The sequence below is a fragment of the Scomber scombrus genome, chromosome 24 (assembly GCF_963691925.1).
Source record: "Scomber scombrus chromosome 24, fScoSco1.1, whole genome shotgun sequence".
Classification (NCBI taxonomy): Eukaryota; Metazoa; Chordata; class Actinopteri; order Scombriformes; family Scombridae; genus Scomber; species Scomber scombrus.
Genome location: NC_084993.1, coordinates 9,177,566 through 9,202,147, shown reverse-complemented (window position 1 = coordinate 9,202,147; position 24,582 = coordinate 9,177,566). Strand labels below are relative to the sequence as shown.

Here is a 24,582-nt window from a genome sequence, read left to right as displayed (position 1 = left end):
CTCAATGACCCCCCGGGGATCCCCTTACCTCACTTTGTGAACCACTGATCCGATCCAACTGTTCTGGCTTCACGATGCCATTAATGTTAGGTTTTAGTCGACACCATCATTGAGGTGATGGTGCTGTAATGGACTGCATTATATTCAGGTGTTTGCCCCCCCTCCCCATATATAAAAAGGGAGGATAAAAACTTGCATTTTAATGTAGTCCAGTACAGCACCACCCGTAACTGTGACGTCAATACCGAACATGATTGAGTTAGCACATTTCCAACAATGCCAATAAAAACTGAACATAATAAACTTTGTGCAGGTAGAATTTAAGGCAGGGCTGTTATATTGAATAGCAACAGATTGTACAGGTGTATATGAACACTGAGTGTATTTCCAACGTGTCATTTACTTGATTTCATACTTAAGTAGATCACTGAAACGGCAAAATGTCATCCAATGATGTCAATAGTGTCGTTTCTCACTAATTTCACTATTGCTTAACTTCCCCTTTTTCGAGCTATTTACTTCTAGAAAAATTCCCAAAACAAATGTTTCACTAACAGCGGGGTTTCCCAATGATGTTAAATTGTCACTTTTTTTCTAATGAGCGGTTTTAAAGCACAGATGTGAATTTAGTGAAAGTGGACATTATTTGCAGTGTAGCCTTATTGTGAGAGAAATCACACATTCATGTAACCACCAATTGTTTCAGATAAGATTTGCAGTGGTTGCTGAGGAGCAGCTGCAGATGCTTTCTGTGGGATGTGGCTGATAAATAGGTTACTTGTAATAGATTGATTGTCTGCTGAACTCTCTCGCTGGCCATTTCTGGTCAGCTTTTTCTTTTCCTTTTTTTCCCCTTTCCTTTCCTGCACATAGCCTGTAATCACTGTGCTTGGAATGAATAGTTTGGCCTGCTGCGTCAAGCCAAGCATTTGCTTTGTTCATAATCCATTGCTTAAATGTTACTTAAGACAATCTTTACCCTTTAAGTCCTGTATTTACATAAAAAGCATCAAAGGCAAGTCGGGTTGAAATGCGGTTGAAGACGTTGTTTTAATATTTCAGGAATAATCTCGGCAAGATTAAACCTCACTCAAAAGTGAGATATAGCCAGCTTTTTGATCTTGTTAGGGCTTGTTAATAACCTCATACATACAAACACACACACACACCTCCTAACACACAGCTCGAGGAAGCTGCTTTTCCTGACGGGCCCGCCCTGTACACGGAGGCCGCGGTGTGGAGCGTGGGAGTTGGATGCCAGCCTTTGTGTATCTGAAAATCCTTGGGAAATGGCTCTTGGATGGGTGCAGGCAGTCTGTTTGTGTGCATACTGCAGTCTTTCAGCCCGGGGCGGACCAGCCTTCTCCCCTTATTAGTGAGCCTTAATGCCATTATGCCTGTTGGCACCGCCAGGGTTTCTCTCTGGCACCTTCTCGGCTGCTCACGCTGCAGTTTCAATCCTTTTGAAGAAGAAATGCACCCAACACTCATGTCTCCTCTTGCTTCCTATTTGCTTATTTTTACTTTTCATTATACCCATTTTTGAACTTTACTCACGTTTATACTTCCACTTTAGTGAGTGATTTACATTCTTCCAGAGTGCATTTTGTCAACCCCAATAAAAAAAAGAGTATTAACTTAGTTTTTAACCCAAAGCGTCCAGTAAGCGTTTAGATAGAAAAGCAAACTCAAAATTGATGTAAGAGTTTTGACAGCGATGAATCTTGTAATTAAAATTCAGCTTGTTTTATGGCTGCACTTAATTCAGGTCAAGTGAGGCTAATGCCAGTGGATAAATATGTTTCACAATCTCAGGATTTTTTTTCTTCTGCTTGTTGAACTGATCAGAGAAGCTTGTGCTCTGATTTCTGAGACGCTAAAGTCTGTCTAAAGCTGAAATGATTAGTCAATGAATCAATTATTAACTCTTTAGATAATGATTCATGATTCAAGTGTTTTTTTAGGCAATAACAGTTCCTGCTTCTTAGTGAATACTGTCTGGTTGCCATTGTCTTATGATGGTGGATTGAGTTTTGAACTGTTGCTCAGACAAAACAAGATGTCACAATGGGCTCCGTGAACTCGTGATGGGCATTTGTGGTTATTTGCCAACATTGAGAAATGAATCGGTGGATTCTTTGATTGTGAAAGGTCGTAGTCAGATGCAGACGTCGTCACATTATCTACGTCTGGCCATTTATATGTAGATATAAGTAAGGTTGTTGCTGATATTGAGAATTTGAAGTGTTTTTATGTTCATCGTTTTCAATTGAATGTCACTGAGCTTTCGATTGTTTGGTTGGACAAAAAAAAGCAATTTGAAGATATCAGAGCTTGTTATGTGTGACCAAACAATTAAAGCAGCCCAACGAATAAAGAAAACTATGTGTATAACAGTGAATTTATTAACATAGCTAGTGCTGGTTATCCCCTTCATAATGAGACACGATGAGAGGAGTTTGTCTCCGGCACTCCCTGTTTTTTTGTCTTTCTTTCTCCCCCTCCCTTCCTCGTGTTCTTTTTTAAATCCCCTACCAGCGGTGCGAAGAGTCGACTATAAAAAAATTCCTTCAAACAGAGCACATTCTCCATCTTGGTCGTGTCAACAACAACAATGACGCTGCAGCGCTCCCAATTAACGTTCCCCCTTGCATCCCCCTCTCTCTCTCTCTGTCCTGGAGAAAAGAATTCCTGACCTTTTGATACTGTTGTTTCTGTTGTCATGGTCCCTGGAAATGGGGATGTGCTCCCTGTCCAACACATCTCTTCTGTCCACCTAATGAGACCTCAGACAACCAGGTTTCCCTGCCAGTCATGGAAATTAGCTGTCCATGTCAAACACTGATACTGAGGATTCACCAGCACCTTATTTTTGCCCCTTCTCTGACTCTTTTTTTGTCACTGTAACAGCCTGAGCCTTCTTTGTGAGTTCATAACACTGTTTTTTCCGGTTGAAAGGTAGCACCCCTCCCTCCCTCCTCCTGTGAAAACATGGTAGGAATCTTAGTACTGCTGATTTCAATGCTAACAGGCCAGTGCTAAGCTCAAAGGCCCGCTTTGTGCAGTGCAACCTGACCTCTGAATGAGACACTGCAGGATAAATACCAGAAGGTTTGATAAGATCCAACAAGCATCTAATAGGATCAGAATAACTCAGTGAACCTGAACCTGTTGACTGAAAAAGAACATCCAGATTTACAGCCGAGGTCTGGGGTTGAGATGTTTGTTAAGTTTGCGTACCTGGAGTCTGAGCAGGGCTCGCACGTTTTGCCAATGTCGGGATCAGGTCAGATCAAGAGTCCAGTTCTCTGACTGTCACGAAGAGCAAACCAGTGCCAGACACATGGAGTACTGCCAAGTTGTAAAGGAAGGCTTTTACACGAGGCTCTGTTGAGTTGAGCTGAAGTTTTGGTCGCATTAATAAAACTAAGACAAAATGTGAACAATAACTCTTGTGTCAAAAAAAATTAGAGCCTCTTTTCCTCCAGCTCACCACCTTATCTTTATGTGTTGCTCCTAATTAGCTCTAATAGGTCAAACATGTACACCGCCCCCCTCCTTTGCTTTATTTTGTTGGAGGCACATGACATTCTCCTTCCTTCTTCTTTATATTAGAGCCAATCTCCCACCAGGCATCACCATTGATCACCATCGCACTGTTATTTCCATCTGTAAATATCAGCAGTGCGCCACCAAGACACACTCTTCATTTCTGCCGCTGCTGAGTAAGCAGCTGTTAGTACAGAGTCTGAATAATGAGGGGAGAAACAAGTCACCCCGAGTCCGACCTGCGCAATTACTCAGCAACAGCGGCAGTAGCAGTGCAGAGCCGCACACACACACACAAAGGCCCCATCTAAAGCATGTTCTCGCAATGTCTTGTCATCAAAGTCGCATTGATTTTATAGTCACACATCTCCATCACTGATATGTCAAGGCTGTGGTGTGTGGTACATGCCCAGTAGTGTGTGTGTGTGTGTGTGTGTGTGTGTGTGTGACTGCCCTGTAACAATCTCACAGAGGCTAATACAAGTGTGCGCGCATGAGTTGGTTTATATAGGGGACACAGCACCGAGATCAGTATATTATAATATGTCGCCACACATCCATGACTCAGGCCCGTCTGGCACTCGACTCGGAGGCGGTCGACTTAACGACGCAGCCACTCCAACTGGCTCGTCTGTCAGATCCCAGACTGCAGTTGTGTAACGGACTGAAGAAACGTCCCCCCACCTCTGAGCTGTGAGTTATAAGAGAGAGGGGCCTTTCCCACACCTTTTGTACCCGGCAGAGGTCTGACATTTATTTTGGTTCGAGTGCATTTACGGAACGATATGAAGCGGCTCCACAAACTCAGTCAGGGCAGTAGTTCTGCAAACAGCCCATTTGGTGCATCGGTACTAAAAAAGCAAGCAGTAAAATTGGTTCAAATGCATCCTGGTTGGTTGCTAGCCACAGATCATAATCGCAACATCTCGGTTTCAATTTCAGCTAGGAGACGTTTATCCCTCTCTCTCTCTCTCTCTCTCTCCCTCTCTCTCTCATGTTTTCTGTCTGTCTCTTCTATCAGCTTTCAGTAAAAAAGGCTGAAGTTCCCAGCTAAAAAGCTTAAGAAAGTGCAGAGATTCAAATAAAGGCTGAATCTAGTAAGCAAATGCAGTTATGAATAAGAAAAGTCAATTTTTTTGGGGTGTATGAATTTAATTTAATGTAAAAAGCATTTGCATTTGATGTAAAAAATCTTCATTTCATCTCAGCAGTTTAATATGACAAACAGAAGAACAGAAGATGTTCCCAAACATAATCTTTTTCATCATAATCGCCACAAACCACTTCTTCCAAATGAGCCATAAAAATATTTCCTGCAGTGGAGATGTGCCCTCTTTTTTTCCCCTCTACCAGTCCTCTTCATTCTCATAATTGTATTTCCAGCCACTTTTCAACACTTCTGCTTTTTTTTTTCATTAAACAGACACTAAGAAACCGCTCTGCCCCAGTATGTCTTTGATTCCTGCAGATGTTGCTGACTCATTATTTCAAAGATCATCTTGAGAAAGTTTCCTCTTAATGATGAGGATGTGTCGTTTTCACTCCCTCCATCCCCACACTCTGACTTAACACACACAAAAATACCCACGAGGGTCCTTGTTATTGAAGGTTGTATTCCTCCACTTACAGGAATGATCTCATCCCCTCTTCCTCTCATTTGGCTCTCTCCACGTCTCCACTCACAGTCTTGGGTGTTCAGGGTTGCCATAGCACTGGAGTCTTCCCCAGGTGCCCGCATGCTACTCGGACTATAATTAGGCTGCTGTATGTTAGTCCTTCTTCTCATCCATTCCTCTCTCTTTCTCCCTGCTTTTACCTTCTTTTTTCTTCTTCTCCAGAGCAGTTCCTTCCATTTTTCTGAAATGCTGTGTCATCCATACTGTATGTTACTGAATCTCGGGCTTGAGAGTCACAGTTCAGAGGGTTTATTAAACCAGTTACCTCTTCTAGTCAGGCGACACACCATCAATTGTGGATGGCGAGTCCACACGGAGGCCAAGTGTGAAATTGGAACACTTGTTTGAAATGCCAAGTTCAATGTGTGCGTGCGTGCGTGTGTGTGTTTGTGTGTGGGTGTAAATGAGAGAGAGGGGTGAGATGTAAGATTTGCGTCAGAAAGTGGACGGGTATTCTTGACTCTGTCCTTCTATTTCTGGATCCATTTCCTGTTTGGTCTCCATGATAGAAGCGGACTTCCTGTGTTTGTGCAGGCAGCAAGAGTGATGCAAAGCTGGGCAAGTGTGTGTGTGTATGTGTGAGTGATAGGAAGCTATTGTGTAGAAAATCCCTCATGTTTTAAAGTGACAGTATGCTGTGTAGAAAACTCCAAGTAGAATTTTCTCATCTTGTTCCACAGATATTTATTATAATGATATTTAACAGTAATAAATGTAGTACTTAAGATTAAATGAAGGACAAAGTAGAAGAGTGGTAAATTGGCTATATTTCTGCACTGGTGATTTGTTTTCCTATTGGAAGCGCTTGACTGTGTTCCCAGTTTACCTGTCGGCACTGGTGCTCATAACCACTTCTGATGATTCCAGGATGTACACACCCATCTGCACCCCAGGGCCCTGACTCACAAATAACACCCAATAGCAATACTGGTGGAACATTACCTCAACTGTGGCTGTGACTGAGTTATTGGGAGCTGCTGATATTTAAATCAGCATCACACCCGCTTCATAAATGCAGATATTTAATGATGCAACATATGCATGTTTCAGCTATAGGGGAAAACAGACCTCATTAAAATATTTATGGTTGAGATTGTGAACAGATTAGCATAATTTCTGTTTGGAGTAGCCACCGTTCAGGAGTATATCCTCAGTTTTTGTGTGTGTGTGTGTGTGTGTGTGTATGTGTGGTGCTCCATCTGTGTGTGCTGGCGGCCGACCGCCCAGTGACTCCCAGCTGGATACCAGTGAGGTCACAGCGAGTTTAGCAGTCCGAATGAGCCGACTATTATACCGTTCATTTTCATGCTAACAGAAACACCTGCACGCACGCCTAAACACTCACACACACTCACACACACACACACACACACACACACACACACACACACACACACACACACACACACACACACACACACACACACACACACACACCTGCTTCCTCATGAAAGCAAACTAACCCGATGATGAAATTCCCGCACCCAGGTGACTTGGGATAACTGCGCTGCCTCAGGTTGCCACAGCGATGACAGAGTGGAGGTTATAACAGGCCGTTCTCCAGGGTTGAGTTCAGGCTCCGTATCCATGGTGATTATAACTAAGGCAACCAAGAGTCCCTCCATCACGTCTAGACTAAATTAAGTGGGCAGAAGTCAGAACTATTTTTCTTACACACTTCTTATCAGATTTTAAACAGATTTGTCTGAGATGCTAATTCTCCGTGCAGCCCCCCCACACACCCCCAAGACAAAGCTTAATCGCATTGAATATGAATGAAGATAATTCTTCAAACAAACTTCAAGTTATCCTCACACACTCAATGGAAAACTTTTGAAGATGTAGACTGTCGGGGAGAGCTCTGGGAAAAAAAAGATGCACATGAAGAGAACATATCAGGAGTTACAGATTTGTGTGTGTGTGTGTGGAAAACATTTCATTATGTCAGCTTTAGATTATGAGCACAAATAAGACAGGAGATCAATATTTAAACCAGCCTGACTTTTAAAAAAATCTTTCTATCTATCTGATCTATTGGTTGAAACAATGCCTGTCTGAATGAAAATAGTGCTCAGCTTCCATCATAACCTGATTCACCTCACTTTACCCAACTCTAAAAACGCTGGCAGCACCGCTTAAAGGATGAGCCAGGCAATCAATCCCACCCCACACCCAGTTTTTTATGGGTTTTTTTCCTGTCACATCCCTGTTTTGCCCTAGTTTTTGTTTTTTTGTTTTTCTTGTCTAATGAATGCGTTCTGTCTGGTTTTACATCTGCTCTGTAATTGAACTGAAGGCTGGCAGGGAGCACGACAGGAAGGGAAGGGAAGAGGGTCCGGCTTCCCCTGTAATCAGTGAAACGCATCAGGCGCGCATAGAATTACACACACACACCAGAGCGGGATAGCGTTGCACACACTCTTAAAAAGTCCAGTCAAAGATGATCCGAGGGGGGTTTAAGTAACAGTAGGGTTCGTTGCTTCCCAAGGTTGTGGTTGTGTGTGTGTGTGTGTGTGTGTGTGTGTGTGTGTGTGTGTGTGTGTGTGTGTGTGTGTGTGTGTGTGTGTGTGTGTGTGTGTGTGTGTGTGTGTGTGTGTGTGTGTGTGTGTGTGTGTGTGTGTGTGTGTGTGTGTGTGTGTGTGTGTGTGTGTGTGTGTGTGTGTGTGTGTGTGTGTGTGTGTGTGTGTGTGTGTGTGTGTGTGTGTGTGTGTGTGTGTGTGTGTGTGTGTGTGTGTGTGTGTGTGTCTCTGTCACCTCGCCAGTCTTATCTAATTCAGCCGTCGCATATCCTGCCGAGCTAAGAAAAACAAATTCCCACAGCGACGGGTCTTGTAAACAACTCGCAGACAGCCGAGCTCGAGCACGCTTGATTCCACCAGCAATTCATTGATTAACGACTGTGAGGAAAGCAATATAAGTTTATTGTATCACATCACACATTATCTCGCTCATAAATGTTTAAAAGGCTACCAAAGATAATACAATAAAGACCTTATTTGCATTGTTTTAGGCAGCCACTTACAGCAGATTCCTCTTCTTTGTCTTTGACGCAGTGATTGTGTGTGTGTGTGTGTGTGACATTGTAAAACATCTCTAACACTCGGCAGCTGACATTATCTCGTGTGTGTGTGTGTGGTACAGTGTGTCCCAGCATGGACAAGAAAGCCACATCTTGTCTGGTACTAGCTTGTTTGGACATAGACGAAAATGCCTACGTGTGTGTGTGTGTTGAGCTCCTGCGACACATCTTACTCTCCAGGGAGTCCCCCCCCCGCCCCTCCCACCACCTCCTGGGATGAGAGCTGATCTGAGACACCCTCCCTCCCCACACCACCACCTTCACCAATCCTCCCCCCTGGCAGGCCTGGGCCACTCAGATAAGACTGTACAATTAATAGCACCGCAGGACCAACACCCACGGGGACACTTCAAAGATTGTGTGTGTGTGTGTGCCTGTGCCTGTGTGTGTGTACTTGGCGTGCACTGGAATACATTTAAATGCTCCTCAGTCTCTGTCTGAATGAGAAGATACATGTGTGTGTATGTGCATAAGAATGGATTTATGTGTAGTTTGCATGCATGTGATATAATATTTCTATTTCTGACAACCCTCGGTTTACATACAATGGGTAATAAACAGTTTCCTTCTTTTTTTCTCCTGCTTTTCAGTGCTGCTGATCACATCGCTCTCACATTATCATATCACACATTTCATATAAGTCCCTTTTTTTTTACACAATGACTGTCAGATGGGAAAGGGTTAGACAATTTACATAAAGGGGAAGAACAGTTATGACTTCTTACAAAATCCAGCACAAAAGGAGTCACGGGAGAGCTCTATCAAGGAGGGGTAGAAAAGGTGGGTTTTTTGTGTGTGAAATGATCCTTTAAGGCAGAAGCTATAACTGTCAGAAACATGACGATGAAGCCAAGATCACGTGTCGTGTGTCTAACGTTTGCCTGGATGAGATTTGGGTCATGTTTCCAGCTGTGGAAACAGGTCACCTGTTTGAGATGGGTGCTGTGATTTGAATTACAGAGTAACAAAAATCACACACACACATTTACACGAGTTTGTGGATGGTCCATGTGAGCTGCTGCAGTGAGATTGTCATGCTCATCATAAACCTCCTTGGGTTAGCAAAAACCACTTTATCAAATTGGAGCAGCAAATAATCTCAGTTTAATCGCTTTGCTACTACAAACTTGTATGTTACTGCATTACATTATTAAATTGTTTGATTTTTTTTTTGTTTTGTTTTGTTTTTTTCTTTCTTTCATCGAACTCCCGTGGGGTAAAATGAATTTCATTTCATCCTCATATTACTGTAGTGATGTTGAACGAGTTTTATAGCTCATAAACCCAACATTGCATGCTAGGCTTTAGCAATTTGGACACGGACTATGTACCACTTAATTTTTTGAGTCTATTTTGGTCAGCAGGTCCACTGAGCTTAAGTCTACATATTTTCTTTCCATGACGGACTTGACTTTGGACATGACACGGTCTGTTTTTTCTTGCAAATGATTCACAAAAACCATACTCTGACGCAGTTCTCTAAGGGCTAACTTTTTGGTCTGATTCTCCCATTTCAGTCCAAATCAAGCTGTCTCTCATCTGTTGGTGTGATTTAACGAGAGCAGCCAGAATCTGGGAGACATTTTTGATGGATCGCAGCTTTTAGTTGCATGACTTGTAATTTCTGTTAAAAGCAGCATGAGTAGCAATATGTGAGCCGAGTTTCTGCTGACTTTAATTGATCCGTCTTCTCCGGGTCAATCTCATATAGCATCAGCCTCCTTTCTACCCCACCCTCCCTGGCTTATTCCCTGTCGTTACGGTGATGGCTATCATGCCAGATTGAGACCAAAGGGGGATATTTCTCCTGACCAGGCTGGCGTCCTAATCCTCAGTACCCAGATTACTGCTCCCTCCCCTCCTCTCCTCTCCTCTCCCTCCCACGCAGGATGACCGGCTGGCAGACTGGCTGGACCGTGAACCAGAACGGAGATAGGATAAAGACAGACGTAGCCTGATGTTTCATCTATAACATTTGTCTAACACTCTGCTGCTGATATGTCAGTCTGCTTTTCTTTTGTTCCATCTGTTGCTCGCCCAGGGTAGATTCTAGCTTTATCAGCATCACACAGCGCCTTCTTTCTTCAGTCAGTGGACGGTGTAGAGAAGCACAGTGATTATGCTGGGTGAATTTTTACAGGTGTGGTCAGGATGTTTCAAAACTCTAACTGACAGACATCCTTTCTCTCCAAACTACCTCTTCTGACTCTTCTGTGAAGCCTTTGATCCTGCCTCTCCATCTACGGCCCTCCATACCTACATCCTTTCAGTTTAACAGAGTGCCCGACCTTCTGCTCGAGCCCGAAGGCTTATTGTCCAATTCATCTGTCCCCCCAATCTCTCTCTCTCTCTCTCTCTCTCTCTCTCTCTCTCTCTCTCTCTCTCTCTCTCTCTCCCTCTCTCTCTCTCTCTCTCTCTCCCTCGTCTCGCCATTGTAGTTATTGTCCTTTTCTCTCACTTTCTCCTCACGCTCCTGCCTTCGCCACCATCCTGGGAGTCTGATTTATAAGCTTCCAGCGAAGGTTTGGCCAGCCCCCACTCCACCTCCCCCCCCCCCCCTCCCTCCCTCCTCCTCCAGAGCAGTGGTGAGATAGCAGTGATAGACTGTAGGAGAAACAGGAAAGCAAGGCGCGATCGGCGAGGATATGATTTGCCAGCCAAAAGAGGATGACAAAGAATTTGAATGTCAGCGAGCAGTTGGCACAGATTTGCCTACCTGTGCCTCAAGCAAAGAGGAAGTTGGTTTATCTCTTTCATTAAGGGACAGGGAGAGGCCAGGGGGTGGGCAGATAAGGTCAAAATGAAACCAGGCACTCAGAAAGTGAACTAATTAAAAGATAGTGCATGCAAAGGACTTCTTTTAAAGATTATTTGAAAACTTTCAGCTCTCACTTGGCCCTGGGTTTTTACTATTAATGAGCAAGATGGGATTTGATCTATCCCCATCAGCAGCGCTCGGTCACAGATGGCGGTGTGGGAATTGAGCAGCAGACCCCTAAATAACCCTGTGTGGTGCAGATGGCTCGGTGTCAAGACTGATGGTCAGCAGTGTTAAGTTGCCATGTGTTAGAGCTGAAGATGGCTGGGGGGGGCAGGAAGGGATTTAACACAACTCTATGTGTGCGTGTGTGAATGTGTGTGTGGAGGGGGGGGGGGGGGGGGGGGGGGGGTTTAGTGATTTCCGTGATACTACAGCCTGCAGCTTGTTGTGTTGGGCTGTGAAGGCTGTGAACTTTGTAGGTGCATATTTGACCCGTGGAAGTGTAACCTAATCTGTGTGTATATGTGTGTGTGTGTGTGTGTGTGTGCTGTTTTTACCCCCATTTGACTGCCGTAAAAATAGTTGTAACATCCAAGAACTCGTTACTACACTTTTACGACAGATGCCTCCTTTATTCATTCTCTCAAGTAGAAATCACGTGATCCAATCAGGTGATTGAATGATCCTATTATAGAGATCAATTGCCAGAAATGACAGTCAAATGTTACAGAGACCGATAACTATAGGTCAGTGTTAAAAGCTAATTTGCTGCAATGCTCCATAACCAGTGGTTGACTTCATCATTTTAGCATAAATCAATAGGGTACAGTGTGTTTTTATGTGTAACTTAATGTGTGGTTGGTATTAAGTTGGTTAGTTATTGAATAAACTGCAGCATGTGCAGATGTCTACTTGCCAGGTTTAATAACTTATGTGTAAAACTAGAAGTTAGGGATAATATCACAAGCACCTGCAGAGGTTAATACAATCCAATACAACAGCCCTGCAATATATCCTGTGTTTGTGAATCTTATTAATATTTTTGTTCCCCTCACACGGCTTCATATCAGCCTCACCTGAGAATATAACCTGATGTGAAATGCGTGTCTGTGCCTCAGCCTCAGAACAGAACCTTATGAGCTTCAGTTGTCGCTGTGCAGTAGCACCGGATAGTCATGTACAGGTGTTGACGTTTCTGCATTCATCTCATGTATGTGTGCTTGGCAAGCTCTGTCCGTTTGGCTTAGCCTGGCCTCTCAGGACAGAATCAGGTGGATAATAGATGACATGCTAACAGTTCCACAGAGCGCCGTCTTCCTCCTCTTCTGCCAAGTGTGTAAATATAGACAACGTGTGTAAATGGAATCTAATGAAAGCTGATTGAGTTCGTCTCGACCAAGATACACGGCCGCTAAATCGATCCAGAGATTTCAGTTTTCAGTTTCAAATTTAATTGAAACCGATGGCCTCCCGACAGATCATATTGGAAACGGACTTTTTGCCTCTGGCTGCTTGGAGAGAATCAAGTCTGGAGGAGAAAAAAAATGCTATCCATCTCACAAAACAACATTTGTTTGCCTGCCAGGGCCTTCAAAACCATTAACAAGATTAGGGAGCGCACAATGGCAACAGTCCCTCTCCTCCCTCCCCCCCTCTGTCTCCTGCTCTTTTTTCCCCCCCTGTATTTCCCCCCATTTTGTTCTAGCTCATTTGCCAGTACAATGCAGACATTCAGTGGTTTGTCTGCACCTCCTCTCCTAAGGGAACGTCAACAAAAAACCTCCTTATGCAGGCAGACAGCAATGACACACACACACACACATACACAAAAACACACATGCAAAGGCATCAAATCAACACTCAGGAGCATAAATTAACACAAAAGTTAATACATTCACGCCAAAGGCAGACTTTTACTTTTGCACACACGCACACATACACACACACTCCCCTCTCTGCCTGCAACCAACCTGCTCTTGTACTCAATATGTGCCGCGCAGAGAGAACAGAGAGAAATGAGCCGAAAACAAATCACACAGAGGGTTATATAAACACCATACTGTCCTGGAAAAGTATGAAAAAAAGTCTGCATGGTGCTCAGAGATTTATGCCGTACCCATAAATGGTATAGCACAGCGCAGTCGAGTGGGGGTGTGTGTTTGTGTGTGCGTGCGTGCGTGCGTGCGTGCGTGTGTGTGCCTGCTTGTAGCCAAACATCATACACAATAGGCGGGTGCATTGATTTTCTTCAGGCTTGATGTTTGAGGAAATGTATTCCTGCAAAGCTAATGATTTACAGAAGCATGTTTGGTTTTTCCTCTTCTTCTTCTTTCCATCATCTGTTTGATACTTGCCCTCCCCCCATCCCCCTTCCCCCTACCTCTTTTCACCCTCTTCTCCCTCCTCTCCTGTCGTCTTAAACCAGCTCACCTCATCTTACTTTTCATCTAACACTAATCACCTCTCCTCTCCCGGCCCCACTTCTATCTAAGCAATAAAATTTAATTGCATCCGTCTTGCATTTCTCAGCGCAAGTGCTCAAGCAGCTTAATATGAGTGCTATATCTCATTAAATCTCTCTCTTTCTCTCCCTCTCTCTCTCTGTATCTCTCTTGTCTGTCTCTCCTCACCTCTAGGTGCCTACAGATGTTTCAATGGGTCTGTTGGCAGAGCCCCAGGTGGCCATGTTTTGCGGTAAACTCAACATGCACATCAACGTGCAGAGTGGGAAGTGGGAACCGGACCCCTCGGGCACCAAGAGCTGCATCGGCACCAAGGAGGGCATCCTGCAGTACTGCCAGGAGGTAAAGGGTTTTGTGTGTGTCTGTGTGTGTGTGCGAAGAAAATATTCACCTTCTGTTCTATAAATTCAACAGTTTATTTCCCCTGCGGAATGAATAAATTCAGATTTTTACATGATTTTATTAATCAACCCTTTAACGCTGATATGAATCTTTATTGTATGTGTTGTAGTAAATCATTTCAGCCTGGAGGGGTGTAGAAAAGGTGGGGAATGTAGATATTGAATGTCAGGACCGAATTGGAGAAATAATAATAGTACAAAATTCAGTTTGGAGTTAACCCAGTTTCATAATTTTCAATACCAGTCATGGCTTGACTCTCATTTGGCTACATATGCTATGATATATTGAATACTTAAGCTGTAATTACCCAGTGTTTATTTTGTTCTGAGTGAGCAATAAGCCCAGATGATGAATTTGTTATAGTTGTGACATTCTAGTTGGATTTTTGGGTCTGATAATTTGCATTTTAGCTATTAAGCCGACACTCTCAGAGCAAATTACAGCGACTGAGCAGGTAGCAGTGCAGCGACTTCATCAAACAATATTGAATTGGTTTCTGCATTGTCTTATATCACTATGTTAAGGCAAGTGAGATCAATCTTTCAATTGAGGTGGTATGGAAAAAACTATGAAAATATGAGTGTCTGAGAGAATTGTGGCTTCTTTACGATCTAACCCAGCTACAGTATACTACCCCACGACACAAAGCACTGTTTGTACTAGTAGGCAGAAGTATTTGTTCTTGCTGGTATGTGAGGATATGAAAGCAGAGAAAAGTCCGTCAGGTTACTGAGTCTGCAAGTAGATCTGTTTTTCTTCACCAAAATCCCCAATTTGGCCAGACAACAGAATTCGAAAACTCTGCTCAGAAAACAAGCTGCTTAAGTCCATGTGACTTTTCTTCATGAGCTGTAGTTGGCTTATAATTAGGCAAGGTGAACCCAGTCCAGCCAAATACGTAAATGCAACTCTCTGAACTTGTTTGTTCTTTTCTAGCCCCAATAAATCTACGAGCACTCGCTTCTACAAGACACGAGGCTGTTTATGGCCGTAGATTGAGAGGAACTGTGATTTTATTAGATTTTTTCCAGTAAGCAGTCTTCCCCTAAAACCACAAAACCACATCTCATTGGGGAATTTTCTAGCAGTGTAGGTTATCACTTTGTTAATGCACTATGTAAGAAAGAAATGATAAAAAAGAAGTTGTCTGATAAGAGGAGGTGATGCATAATGAGATTTCTCTGAAAAGCATGTACGACAGGCTCAAAGGAACACGAGTTCATCTTTCCATTGTTATCGCTGATAACAAATCCAGCGATAACAAACAAATGCTTAGCAAATCAGTTTTATGCCCCAGATTCAGATACAGAATTTTAAACTTCAAATGTCAAAAGGAAAACTGGAGAGGCTCTGGAGAAATGTCCGACTCACAGCTGAACGGGAGAGCCGAATTGGCAAAGGCGAGTGCGACAAGAACCGAGAAGAAGGTTGTGGAAATATTTATTTTCCCTCTGCCTGGGGAGAGGAGAGGGATGGAGGAGGAGGTGTCATGAAAACGAATGAGGGGAGAGGTATTCAGAGAGGGATGACAAGTTAACTCTTAAAATTGTGCAGAGGCAGATGTCATGCATGGCTGAGAGGAACATGGAGGTAAACACAGCTGAGTCTGCCAGGCAGAAACTGCATCAAGGAGCACTGCAACAACAATATCATCAAAATACACAGGAAAACAAGGATGCTTCTTCTATTCCCCAAAGTAAGGGAGGGGAATATGTTACTGAAGACTAAATAATTGATCAGGAAGACCAAGGTTGACCTCATAGTTAGAGGTCAGCAATGACCAGTCCACTTTTTAGTTTCTCTCTTCACCCAAACATTACCTTTTTATATTAAATCTGATACTTTCTTTTTGGGGTCCCATGGAGGGGAAGGGACGGAGGGACAGAGGGAGGGAGGGAGGGAGGGATTGGTGTTGGGGTGACAATATTGATCATGAAAAGACGGGCGCCCATTCTACTTTCAGCTTCGGGCCACAATTGCGCCAATATAATACATAATCCTGTATGTGTAGGTGTACCCAGAGCTCCAGATTACCAATGTGGTGGAAGCCAACCAGCCAGTCAGCATCCAGAACTGGTGCAAGAAGGGGCGCAAGCAGTGTCGCAGTCACCTGCACATCGTGGTGCCCTACCGCTGCCTGGGTGAGTCCAGTATATGTTTCAAAGGAGTGTTTTACTGACTGACTGACTGACTGACAGTTTTCAGTGCTAGTGAGAACACATCAGTAGAAAGAAAGAAGTTTTCATTAATAGCAGGAGAAACAAAGGAAAGGTCACTGTCTGTAGTCAATCAAACAATCAGACTTTATTTGTGTGGAGGATTACGATTAGGAACCTTAAAATTGGTGTAATGTCTGCTCTCTTTCTGGTCCTAGTCAACATCCATGCAGCTGAGTTTTAAGTAATTGTAATTGAGCTATATTCTTTGTAGGGAGAGCAGAAAGTAGAGTATTAAAATACTCAATCTTGTAACCAATAAAATGTGCATTAGTGTCTCTGTGTTGGCTTTAGAGAGAAACAGTCACACTCTGGCGATGTTCTTAAGATGATAAAATGCATACTTGGCTTTGTTTCTAATGTGAGTTTTAAAACTAAGATCACTCCTAGGTTTTTTTACTTGCTGACAGTGCTTGCAGTTTCTCTGAGTTTCGATGCCAAAAACAAAGACATCAGTTTTGTCCTGGTTGAGCTGAGGGAAATTCTCTGCTGTCCATAATTTGTTATCTAAAATACAGTTCAGAAGGGCATTTATTGGCCCTGAGTCATCAGGAGACTCCATAATGTAAAGCTGTATATCATTGGCATAGCTATGGAAAATGTATGCTGTGCCTCCTGATGACGTTTCCAAGTGTAAAGGTTAAAAAGTGTAGGACCCTAAAATTGAACCTTGAGGAACACCACAATTCGAGTTCTTAAAATCATTTAACTGATTAAAAACAAGCTTATTTAAAATGTTACTATCATATGGCAAATTGTATACTGGTCTGTAGTTATTAAGAAGTGAGAAATCTAAATAGTTTTGCTTCAGAAAGGTTTAACAATGGCTATCTTAAGAGTAGTAGGGAAAACACCCATCGGAAGAGAATAGTTTACGAAGTTGAGTAACTCTTTGTCAGAAAAAGCTTTAAACTGTTTTAAAAAAGAATGTGGGAATGGGATCTAGAAAGCAGCTTGCTGGTTTTAATTGAGAAACAACTTTGCCGAGCACCATAGCATCAATCGGGACAAACCTCTCCTCTGTTCCCTCACATAAAAACAAAGGTGGTGTTAAAATTCATAGGCTGACATTCACATAAATTTGATATAATTGTGCCTGTCTGTTTTTACCTCTGAAGTGCACTGCAAATATCTCACATTTGGAGTTGGTAGACATACTGCCAGACTTCATAAAAACAGGGTTAATTAAACGGTCAATGGATGAAAAAAGAACTTTGGGGTTATTCAGGTTGCCAGTTATCAATTTTGAAAAGTGTACTTCCCTCGCATGTTTAATTGCCTTATTGGAAATCATCAGTTGTCCAAAGAATATGTGATAATTGACCATTAATTTACTCTTTTCCCATCTTGTCTCTGCTGTTCAACAGTTTCTCTTTAATTGTTTAATTTCTTCGCTACTCCAGGGAGGCGTCTCATTAGAAGTAATTTTTTTCAAGTTTAGTGGGGCCACTGTGTCAAGGGTTGAATCGGTTTACTGTTTTACTGCCTACAATAACATCTAACATAACACATATCTGCAGTAGTATTGCGTAAGAGATCAATAAAATTTGCAACTGCCTCAGTAGTAAGAGAGCAGGTCCTGACAGGTTGTTCTGAAATATCACATTGTATGAAACTACTGACAGTAAAAAAAAGACACAGAAATGATCAGAGTTGCCTACATCTACAACTGAAGAGATACTGGCTGTCTTGCTCTAGTTACTACAAGTGTTACCATAGCAACCAGTGCTATAAGGGAGTTATCAGCGCTGTGTGAAATGTGTCTTTAGTTAGTCAGAAGGCTGGGCCGAAGCTGCCCGTTGTGTATGAATTATATATAAATATGGATATTGTCTACGCTGCAGTGGGAGAATTTGTGAGTGACGCCCTGCTCGTTCCTGACAAGTGCAAGTTCCTGCATCAGGAGCGCATGGACCAGTGTGAGAGCCACCTGCACTGGCACACTGTAGCCAAGGAGGTGAGTACACTCAAAACACTCAAAACACACACTCACACTGCTGCAATGACTCACAAGAATAAGTACCGATCTGTTCTCCTTTTCTGTCTTTTCAATTCGGTCTCTGCGTAGTCTTGCGGAGACCGCACCATGAACCTCCACGACTACGGGATGCTGTTGCCGTGCGGCATCGACCGTTTCCGAGGGGTGGAGTTTGTGTGCTGCCCCGCCGAGGCGGAACGTGACGCCGACAGCACCGAGCAGGACGCCGACGATTCCGATGTCTGGTGGGGCGGAGCGGAGACCGACTACTCTGATAACAGGTACCCTCATACACACACATGCACGCGCACACACACAGATAAATGAGGGCAAGGCAGCAGCAGAGTAATACATCAGTGCTCAGATGATTATAGATGCTGCCACATTTTGAACGTTGACATGAGGGTAGAATTTCTCTGGCTTCTTCTTCTTTCGCTGGCTGATTGTAATAGTTTCTGTCCTTTCCTCCTTCTCATTCATCCTCACTGTCTTCCTCATTTCATCATCCCTATTTCTATGTCACCTCTTGCCCTTATACCCTCCATATGTCACTTCACTCTGTCCCTCTCTCACCTTCATCTTTCCACATTTCCCTACACCCCCCCCCCCCCCCCCCCCCCCCCGACATGTCTCGTTTCCTCCCCCCTCCCTCTCACAATGTTTCTACCCATCCCTCCTTCTCTCTCAGTATGGTGCGAGAGCCAGAGCCAGCGGAGCAGCAAGAGGAAACCAGGCCATCTGTGGTAGAGGAGGACGTGGAGGAGGAGGAGGAAGTGGCCGAGGAGGACGAGGAGGAAGAAGAAGAGGAGGAGGAAGAGGAGGACCTGCTGGATAACGACCAGGACGGAGACGGAGAGGAGGACGAGGAGGTGGTGGAGGACGAGGTAGAGGAGGAGGAGGAGGAGGGAGACGAAGACATTGTCGACACTCTCGACGACAACGATGACGCCGACGAGCCCACCACCAACGTTGCCATGACGACCACCACCACCACTACCACTGAGTCTGTGGAAGAGGTTGTCAGGGGTGAGGAGCATTTCTGCCGTGGGCGTGTGTGTGTGTGCAATTTTGGTTCTCTTGTTATATATAGTTATGTCTCTTATTTTTTCGTTCATCAGGGTATCTGGAGCTTAGTGACAAACCTCAAAGGAAATTCTATTCTTTAATTTATAAAGGATTAGAAATCTTTTTTTTTATAGCGCAGTGACACTTTGCTCTGCATTTTAGATTAATGGGGAAGGAGCTAAGTACATGCAAAACATGTTTTCCTTTCCCATTTTTGTATGCTTTGCTGAGCACAATTGAACTTCCTGCACCTCATCAGTTAATTTCCTGCTTCTTAATTTTTCTTATTGTGCTCATTCATCATTTCTCACTTCTGGCACATTTCACTGTGTATCGATAACTGGCCGAGCTTTTCACGAGCTCCATTAGCTCCATGTTCCATTACAATCTGAATTGGTTGTGCCAGCTTTTTTTTTTCACGTTCATGCTCAAATGGTGTTTCGGCATGAATTGTAGCATTAATAATGAGTAAAGCTGGCTTTCTTCAGATACCCTGTTATGTAAAATCAATTATTATGTTTTGACAACATGTCCTTAAATTTAAGTGGTTTATTTTACAGGTGAACACACTTGACATCTATGCAAAGAACTTGAGACTTTTGAGGCAATGAGGTACAGCTTCGTGAATGATGACAAGTGTGTGTGTGTGTGTGTGTGTCCTCCAAGAGGTGTGCTGGGCCAATGCTGAGACTGGTCCGTGTCGGGCCTTGCTGCCCCGCTGGTACTTTGACCGTCAGGAAGGCCGCTGTGCTCAGTTTATCTACGGCGGCTGCGGAGGCAACAGGAATAACTTTGAGTCAGAGGAGTACTGCCTGTCTGTCTGCAGCAGCGTCTGTAAGTCCTGCCGACAGGAGCTAACCTAAACCAGCAGCTCACTGGTCTGATGTGTCGTCTCCATCTCCGATTTGTCTCTTAACTCTCACTTACCCTCGTTGTGTAGTAGATGTCAGATATTAACAGCTGCTCAAAAGTTTCCTGCTTGGTGTGCTTCTTTTCTAGACGTTCCCTATATGTCAGCACCATTTCTGGCTAACCTTTTATTTTTCCTCACAGTCTGCGCGTGCGTTCGTCAAGCACATAAATGTGTTTTTACTAAAAACAGACTTTAATTTTACCGTAATCCTCGGTGGGTTCTCGAAGACACCAACCCGCTCACTCGTACGCACACTGTTCCCTTTACTGTCACGATCAGTTCAGTCCTTCTAGCCAACCTTTCTAGTGTTTCAGGCGCATTCTGTGTGGCATTTACATTTCATAATTAATTTGCTTTAGCAACACTGGATCTATGTTATTTTAGCTTTTAGCAGTTGCTATGTTCACATCATAGCTACATAAAACAACCCTGGTTACCACATGGCTTTTGGGAATCGTCAGAAAAGACTTGAAGCTGTTGATGTTTGTTAAAATTAAGTATTTGCAAATTGTTTATGCCCTAATATCCATTGTTGGATACAAAGGATTCATTGTAGTGCACATTTTGAAATTCTGTCTAGAGGTTGAATGACAGTCATAACAGACTTGACTGTGCATGCTGCCCTTTAGAGCATGTATAACAACTACAGTAATTTCTATGATTACAGTCATTTCACGGGTATAAGCTTGTATGTTCCTCTAGCATATAGATGAGGTGTACAATGATTTAGCAGTAATCCTCACCTTGCTGCACATTATCCCTCACATCCCTGACGTGTTGCAGGCTTGCTTACATTACTCTGTTCCTCTCACTGAGCAAATTCAGCTCATTTGTTTCATTTGCTTTCAAATCTGATGTCAAATTGGCCAGCTGCTATTTTGAAAACGCGTAATGTTTCCAAGGTGATAGGAATGAAAAAAGTCATCAATACATCATTATGCACTCTCAGAGGATACCTGCATTCTTTATCGGATTGTGACGATCACTTGCAACACTGCCATTAGAGTTTCTTAATAATGAAGACTTTAAAAGAAAGAGTGTTTCTAGCCCTTTCTCTGTTTAAGCCAGATGTGATCACAAAGTCAACTGATTGAATTTCACTCTTGGATTGCGATCCTATTTTTCCCCTGGCATGTTTTTCATTGCCAGGAGACTTTGTGTGTGCGTTTGCGCGCGCGCGTGTGTGTGTGCGCAGAAGTGGGGGTTGTGTGCCATAGATGGGAAGCGGAAGGCAGTTTAAGTGTTCGGCTTTAATGCTGATTTCAGTGTCGTGTAAGGTTCATCGACCTCGCTCTATATGCGCGCGAGCGCGTCTCAGTCACGACGTGCACGATCCACCCTGCAGCAAAATGGAGCTACGCCATCTCTATCTTCCTATATTTTGATCTAATTTTAACCACAGCGTGTGTGTTTAGATGTGTGGGTGTATGAGCATGTGTGTTTTGGTTGGAGATTTCTGCTCCATTGGGTATAGTGGAGGTGAGAAAGTGCTGCAGTGTCTTTTCTTTTTTTTCCCCCACTACGCCAACACACACACACTAAAACACACTCTATACTCGTGTGGTCAATTAAGAGTTATTCACAGTCAGTCCCGGCGTGGCTGCCATTTGCTGAAGTGGCTTTTTTTATATAAACATAAAGCATTTTTACAATAACAATCCAAGTAATGTTCATTAAGCAAATGTCACTTTTATATGTTTGCTCTCTATCGCTGGTTGGTGCAACTTAATATTAATTCAGTGTTTGCACGCTTACTGAAAAGCTTTTGCTGTTCTAGAAAGTTCTTGGGAAAGTCCTTCAGCACTCAGCAAGTATTTTTAGGTTGTAACATTAGCGGTTTGCCCAAAATAAACAGAGGGACTGGGAAGCTATGCGGGTAATAGTCACAAAAGTTCTAAAAAAAACTCTTATTCCCTCTTTCAAGTAATAAATACATCAAAGTTTTTTCTACACTGAGAAGTAAATTGACATTTCAGACACTTATGATAGTGAATTATTACTATTTTGCACCATCTGATGGGTGTAGTGTCATAAAGCTGTCATTTACATATCCATTGTAGGATGTCTAGCTGAAAGTAGTGTGCATGCCATGGGTGCTGTCTTTTTATTCCATTGTGGGGCATTTTGAGAGCATTAAAATGACACTGCTGTGATTTCTTAAAAACACTGCAGCAGTGAATGTTTAATAGCACTTATTAGAAATATGAAAGTTTAAAAAAGGAATGACTGGACTGACACTTTGAATATAGTAGACAGGAGTTTAATGGTTTCCAAAATTACACAAAAGTAACATATTTTAGGCATGTGCATATTTCTTTCTCTCTCTCCGGCTAAATACAATGGAAGTGAAAGGAATTTCAAAAATCAACAGAAACCTTTTCAACAGACCCAATCAATTTTCAATTCAGCTGCATTCTACCAAAGAAATAGTTAAATATGGATTATGTAGAGTAACAAGGACGCACTGTGAAAAGAGATACTGCTGCAAAATTGTTTGCATTCCATCGTAATGGCGTTCATCTCAAAGACAGATATTTCAAAACATGAGTAAATAAAACCAAAACTATGCGCGTAAGTGAGGAAATATCCTGTGTAGTAATTTGGGTGACTGATCCTTTAAATTATATCAAGGAACAGACAATGACAAAACACTGGGCTTAGGTCAAAGTGAATAACATCCCATCGTTGTTTTTGTGTCTTGTGCAGTCATGCGCTCTTATCAGACATAACCAATTTCACATGCCGTGCGACCTTCACACATGCACTCACACACTCACTCACACACACACACACACACACACCACCAACCCTTTTTTGATGGCATACTTGTGAAAGATAATCAACTTTCCGCCTATTAAATCAGGGTTACACGCAATATATAATCCATTTATATTTCTGACAGGTACGGCTGCATTCACTATAAATCTGGCATTGTGGGAAATATGCCCGTCCTCCCTTTCATTTGAATAGGGGTGGTGTGTTTAGGAATGGAGCGTAGCAAAAAAACCTGCAGTGGGAGAAGTTGAACCTGTAAAGCTTTTTCCGATACGCCACCTGACATCATGCTTCGGTGGCCAATCACATGAGCTTGCGATCGCACCGAAGACGGCAAAGGGGAAAAGCTCCATGTTTACCACGTAGCACTAAAGCTGTACAACCTTGCTTTCAGTTTCCCTGAGTCATTTTAGTGTGATGTGTGACCACCAGCAAGAGAGAAAGCAGCAGTGGTCAAACAAGCTAGAGAATGAATGAAGAGAGGCAAGAACAAGAAGATTTGACCATCTAACGCACACATAAACACGCCCACACCTGCGCACAAGCCTGCGGGAAGGTGCAGCATTGCCGGATTTGGAGCGAATGCTAAGTCAACCGCAATTCATTGTGCGCTCTTGAGCACACAGGATGAATTCCAGCACCACTGTTTTGGCACGAGAGCCGTATCACGCTTTGAATGAAGTTATATAAATGAGAGCGGGGTTTTGTCTCTCTTCTACAAAGGGACTGTGGGTCATCTGAGGCATTCACTTGTTTGCTTTTGGAGGGTGCTGGCTTCCAGCTATAGCTACTATCTGGTTTTCTTTCTCTCACAATCTCACACTAACCCAATTAACCCATTTTGGGATCTGTGTTCGGTGTTTGTGTGCGCGCCAAGGCAATAGAACCAGTCTCAAATAAAAGCGTAGCAGTAAAAAAGATGTTTCACTTAAAAGTCTTTTCACCTCCCTGTCTCCTCTTTCCCTTTCATGTAGTACCCACAGCCACGCCCAGCTCCCCCGACGCCGTGGACCACTACCTGGAGACGCCCGCCGATGAAAACGAACACGCCCACTTCCAGAAGGCCAAAGAGAGCTTGGAGGCCAAACACCGTGAAAGGATGTCCCAGGTACTGACTGAGAGTGAGAGTGGAAGAAATGGAATATAAGAGGAAATAAGGACGTTAGAAGAATGTAGGGTTTTTATACTTTGACTGTTGAGGTTTTTTTAATTTAGCAGTCACTACACACACATGAATTAATAATGATGGCTATGAAGGAAGCAGAGAGGAGGATTGTCTTTGTAGCAGGGAGAGAACAGACATATTTCTATGAATAGAAATTGGAGGGAAGAGAGGTGTGGCAAGTAAAAAGAATAGGTGCATTTGTTTATCCTCCCGGGCGAGCCGACGGAGCCGATTCGACATTAATTGTATTCTTTAATCGCCCGGCTCGCTCACCGATGGAAAGCCAGATGGTCCACAGCAACAGTTTCCTAAGCTCGACACAAGGACACTAACAACCTTGCACAGAGCTAAGAGCGACGTTTTCTTTCGCCAGAGTTTGCGCACCGCTCCGGATAGTTCCGTTTGTTTTTTTGCACGGGTAGCTACGGGCGCAGCATCTTCGGATTTCACACAGTTGACTTCTTCCTTACAAACTCTGTCAGGTCACGTCTCTGGTAAAGGCCTTAGGCGAATTAAAGACTTCACCTCGTGAGTCAGAGAG

At 43.3% G+C, this 24,582-nt stretch overlaps 1 protein-coding gene across 2 annotated transcripts in view; it reads left to right on the top strand.

Moving 5' to 3' along the window:
• The window catches only part of appa (amyloid beta (A4) precursor protein a), a 35,028-nt gene that overhangs the window by 1,750 nt on the left and 8,696 nt on the right, over positions 1–24,582 (top strand). The window contains exons 2-8 of one of the 2 annotated variants that reach the window (XM_062414871.1): positions 13,702–13,869; positions 15,941–16,070; positions 17,990–18,102; positions 18,214–18,404; positions 18,812–19,149; positions 19,855–20,022; positions 23,851–23,984. In XM_062414871.1, coding sequence (XP_062270855.1) covers positions 13,702–13,869; positions 15,941–16,070; positions 17,990–18,102; positions 18,214–18,404; positions 18,812–19,149; positions 19,855–20,022; positions 23,851–23,984 — 1,242 coding nt within the window. The remainder of the gene's footprint in view (positions 1–13,701; positions 13,870–15,940; positions 16,071–17,989; positions 18,103–18,213; positions 18,405–18,811; positions 19,150–19,854; positions 20,023–23,850; positions 23,985–24,582) is intronic. The other variant, XM_062414872.1, reaches the window with a different exon arrangement.